Here is a 5,204-nt window from a genome sequence, read left to right on the forward strand (position 1 = left end):
ACAATATTGTTTAATTGCTAAATGTTTTGCTTTACGTAACATGCACCCACAGTTGAATGCTATTTTGAGTAGGAATGCAGCTAAAAATATTTCTCAGTTTGAATGTATCCGTCAATACGTTTCTAGATTTATTTACTAACTCTTTTGGACCCATCTGAAAAAAGTTAACTGTGTCCATCCAAGTTAATCAAATGCAAAGGTGATGTCTAAAATATGTTGTTTTGTTAATTTCATACCCAAATATTATTTTATTTATATTATATAATAAGTGAAAAAAGTAAGATATCTCCATAATAAAGAGGCTGAAAACAGCATATTCTGCCATTTTTGAATGAAAAAATTACTTGAAGATTAAGGTATTATAAAAACAGTTGGCCATTCATTTTTGTAAGTTGGCTCAACAATTAGATAAATAATCATTGGAGGCTTACTGGGAGTATGTCTTCCTAGTATTCACCTACTACTAAAAACTGATACCACATTATTCACAATGTGTCAACATTTACAAGTACAAGTAGTACAACCTGTATTACAGATGGCCGTTGTTATGCTTGGATCAAGATACAAATGTCAAAGGGTCACTATGGAGTTGGTGTCAGCATTATGAGATGTTTATATTCATCAGGCCTTTGGACCAGCTGTTGTCCACCTCAAACTGGCGCCACTCTACACTGATGAAATCTGAATATGCAGAGTAGACATCCAGCCACATGTTGTACTGCCTGCTGGCAAAATGTACTTGATCAAAGCTATCATAGTGGCTGTACATTTTAATGAGAACAAATTAGATAATAGCATAACTTCTGTAGTTAATGCATTATGACCAGAGGCCGCCACATCATCCTTTATGTGTTTCCTGCATGCTTGGTTAGCCCACAGTGTAAGTCGTTCTCCAGACAGATAGTGGTTTTGCTGTCATTTATTACCTGAAGTTGTTGAGCGTGTGCAAACAGTTGCTAAGGTGATAATAACATGTATTGCTCTATCTATTACGTTAATGCCGTCGCATAATCTCTTTGTGCTTCCTGTTCGCTAGAGGGCTCTTTCTCATTCGCATGATATGGGACAAAAGCTGAGAGCAGGCGGCTGCTGTCATTGTCTGTGTTCTTTACGAGTGGTTCCCTAGGTGATTAACAGTTGTGCACAACATTAGCTGCAAAATGCCTCATGATAGAGTGCAAATATACCATTGTACTTTTTATATCAGGCAATTTGAATGATTAAACATGCAGACTTTTTTTTTAGCTTGCTCGTAGGTGTGTTAATACAGTGCTCCACTTGACCTTTGATCTCCATGTAAGTCAATTGACCAAGTATGTGTGACTCCTATAATTCCCATAGAGTGTCATAATAAATGTGTTATCACCACATGTTATTTTTCAATAAGGACAACCCATTTGAGCATGTTTTTCCAATAATTTATTTAAGTACATACAAATAAATACAACATATAATTAAATAAATATTATATTATATAAATTAAATCTCTGTTTTTCATTGTGTTGGGTAAGAAAACAAGAGACATATTATAGGCAAATACATTAAAATAAATACAAAATCATAAAGGACCATACAAGCCTGTTCACGAAGAGTGTAAGACTTTAACTGAGAAACATTGCACACCACAGCCACAAAAATCAGTTCATGGCAAATAAAAGTGCTTTCTTTCTTTCTTCCTGTTTGATTGGCACTCAGTCTGTTGTACCGTTATTTAATTGTAATGTCCAAACTTCATCTGTGTTCACACAACAGTTCACTCAAGGGATCCACCGTTTCCCCTATCTCTTCAACCTTCGGGCATCTACCGAGCACGGCCATTTACGGCCGCTCCTGGGACAATCCGACGTTTCTGTACCAGAGACCAGCTTCATGGTGCAGTACCTAACGTTTAGCTTTGCCTTCTCAACCGTTGAGGGCGATCAACTAAGAACACTCCATCGTTTAATGGAGAGAGTTCAGGGCTTCTTGGTTGCCGTGGCGCTGGGTTTGGCTTGGCAAACTAAATCCCTGTAGGCTTGTGAGCGGAGGAAGCGAGGGTAGCAGTCTTTAGCCATCAGCATGTAGATCTTATGCTGGGCCGGGTCGAAGGCATCGGTTGACGGCTCCTGGATGTTTGCTCTGGTGATGTCACGAGTTTCATGGTCAATGTTAATCTATAAAAGAGACAAGGAGACATCATGATTAGTTACTTAGAGGCTACGGGAATACATTTGTTTCTTGGGTCCCATCATCTATAAGGATTAATATTTTACTCGTTTGAGATGGATGCTTTCTTACCTCTCGTGGAGCATCAAAGCCGATGAATTCATCGTAGATCTTCTGGGCTTTGGCTGGCAGTTTGGCAGGAGACTTGGTATTTCTGTAGTCTTCACACGCAAAGTAGAAGGAAATGTTCTCCTCGCTAAACTCAGACACCAGGAAAGCTGTGAAGGCACACAGTCCATCTGAAGAAAGAGAGGATATTTGATTAGTTAAAGCACATAATTTTACTGCAGGGGCTGCATGTGGCATGTATTTGCGTATGTTTTTTGGTGTGCAGATGTATCAGACTTTTTATTTATACTTACATTTGCTTGACAAGAGTTTTTCAAAGGACTGCTTCCACCCAAGGCATTCCTCCAGGGTTGGCCTGAACAGAAAAGAAGCAAGATTAGTATAAACCAGTAATTGTATTCAAGCTCACAATACATTTCAAATGAATAGGTACTAATAAACAGTACAATAAATGTGATGCTTACTTGTTTTTCTCCATTTTGCTGCAGGATGTATTCCAATGCGAATTCAGCAAAATGCTTCTCAGTCTTTCTTTTAGCTCCATAGCCCTGTTAGAAAAAAAATAAAGGTTAGTTTTATATTTCACACTACATTGATTGCATACTGACACGTCATTATTCTTCAGTAAAATTCAGCACTGCATTTATCCACACTGAGTACTAAGTCTACAATAAACATAAGCTCAGACCAGCACTCTTTTAGCGTCTTAAAGGTTCTACACAGATACACAAAGACAGTGTTTTTCATATCCCCAAACATCCACCATGCATGTAGCTTCATGTACCTTTCTAAGCAGCTTGCAGGCAGTGATGATAGTCCTTTGCACATTCTGTAGCAGCAGGTTGGAGGTAGTAGAGGTGATATGTCGTTGAGATGGCAGTTAAATATCCGTTTAGAGAAGCTCAGTAGGGAGCAAGGTTGTCTGTGTGTCGGAACAGAGCCACAGCAGAGACTTTATAGTCCTACCTCCTTTGCTTCGTACATATCACAAAGCCTCTCATCCAATCACAGAGAGGTAGAGGGAAAGAGAGAGAAAGAGAGAGACGCTGAAGTGGGGGAGGATTTGCAAGGACAAGGCTGGGGAATTACTGTGAGTTGATAAAAGCCACTGATGAACAGTACACTGTTTTTCTTGCCTGTCCCTGAAAACACAGCGGTTAAGCTTTAAGTGTTTTCTTTCCACCCTACTCTTTCAAAACAACTCAGTTACACACATGAAAAAAGAACATTTGTGCCAGTGTGTTAATGTGACAATAACATAGCCACCTTTTATATATATTTTACACATACAATTAAATGTTGCTGAACATTTTCCTCAATAAAACAATGACCCCAATTTAAAGTGGCTATGATCTAATTTATTTGCTATATTTCATATTTTATTATTCTTGTTTTTAAATACATTTTAGCTTGAAAGTAGTTTTTTATCATAAACAACAACTGTGAGTTTCCCCTGTATGCATACAGGTTTCAATCCAAACAATCTGTATGATATATCCTTGCAAGAATATATTCTAAGCACACCCTGTGTGGTCAAATCGTTTCCTGTCAGCTTGTTTGCGCCTTTGTTCACATTTCCTGGTTCTGTTTTACACAAATAAGAAATAATTGAAGAAATGCACAAACCTTTTCAGTGGACACACACAATAACACCCAGCCTCTTTATGGACCTGATAAAGGTGCTCACTCCAGGGACTGATCGGAAGGAAACGTGTTATTGACTCTGTTTGATTACATTACTGTAAGGAGGTACAGACAAATGCTTGACACAATAAAGCTGAAACATCTCCCATATGGCGAGCTGCGATTTTGTTTATCTAGGATTTGATCATCATATAATTCTAATTAGAGTAGCAGTAGAAAAAGTAAAGCAATATTTGACAGAAGGATGGTAATAACTTACAAATTATTTGAACTGTGTAGTGTTGTCTGACATATTTCCAAAGTAGTGAAGTTGAGTTGAATTATCAGAAATCATTCGTAAAATGTTTTGCTTTTATGAATTTGTTGAAGTTTTCTTCAATGGTACAACAAGACCCAGATAAGAACAATAAAGGACCTCCAACCAAAAACAGTAGAGACATTGTATTGAACCCGTTATGCCAGAATATTGCCATTGGCACTTCTGGGAATTGAGACCCAATAGTGTGATAAAAGGACATCTCTATAAAAAGCACTTATTATCAAATGTCAGTGGTTTTTCTAAGAAATATTAGATAACATTATTTTTGCTTTAAGCAGCTGTTAGAGATTCAGGGATGTCAGCTTGTGTCTTCTCTTAAGAGAGAAGGTAAAATGCTAAAACATTTTTTTTGGTACATACTAAAACAGGGAACTGTTTTTATATTTGAAATAAACCATAAGAGTGCACCGCAGCTGACCAACATAATCACACGCCAACACAAGTAAGAAAGAACTTCCTATATTATTATATATGTATAAAAGCCTACATGAGGGTTAGGTTTACTGGGTTGGGTACGAGGTTTTAGGCACTGCAACTTGAAAAGGAGAACAAATTGTGTCTTTGTTTCGTCTACTTTCTTTTTTTTCTTTTTGGTAGCAGAATAATACACACAGGTCAGTTTCTACAGCAGGAGGGCAGTTACTGGGAACTGGGTCAGGATGCAGTGCACATGTTCTTACCCATGGTCATGGTTGTAATGGTATCTTGACAGCAGAGCACAGAAGAATAAACTCAATCTCAAGTTTTGAATACACAGGCAATACGTTTTGTAATGGAATCCAGATATATTGGGTTGATTATTTTAATGGCATTTTTATTTATTTTTGTACTCAATTTTAAACATTAGCATGAATACACACAATATATATATGTAAATATATTATTATTATTAGGGGTGCACCGAATGGGAAATTCTTGGCCGAAATAGATACCGAAAATAGGAAACAGTTGGCCGAAAACCGAATGC

The 5,204-nt window shown here is 37.4% G+C and overlaps 1 protein-coding gene across 1 annotated transcript; it reads right to left on the reverse strand.

Moving 5' to 3' along the window:
• Nucleotides 1-1,396: 1,396 nt before the first annotated feature.
• rgs16 (regulator of G protein signaling 16) lies at nt 1,397-3,187 on the reverse strand. The gene is made up of 5 exons (XM_079655724.1): nt 3,059-3,187; nt 2,739-2,822; nt 2,568-2,629; nt 2,278-2,444; nt 1,397-2,153 (listed from the first exon to the last, which is right to left on the reverse strand). Exons 1-5 carry the CDS (start codon nt 3,100-3,102, stop codon nt 1,956-1,958), a joined length of 555 nt encoding a protein of 184 aa, XP_079511850.1. The 5' UTR covers nt 3,103-3,187; the 3' UTR covers nt 1,397-1,955.
• Between the last annotated feature and the right edge of the window lie 2,017 nt (nt 3,188-5,204).

This window comes from Notothenia rossii (genome assembly GCF_949606895.1).
Source record: "Notothenia rossii genome assembly, chromosome: 1".
Lineage (NCBI taxonomy): Eukaryota > Metazoa > Chordata > Actinopteri > Perciformes > Nototheniidae > Notothenia > Notothenia rossii.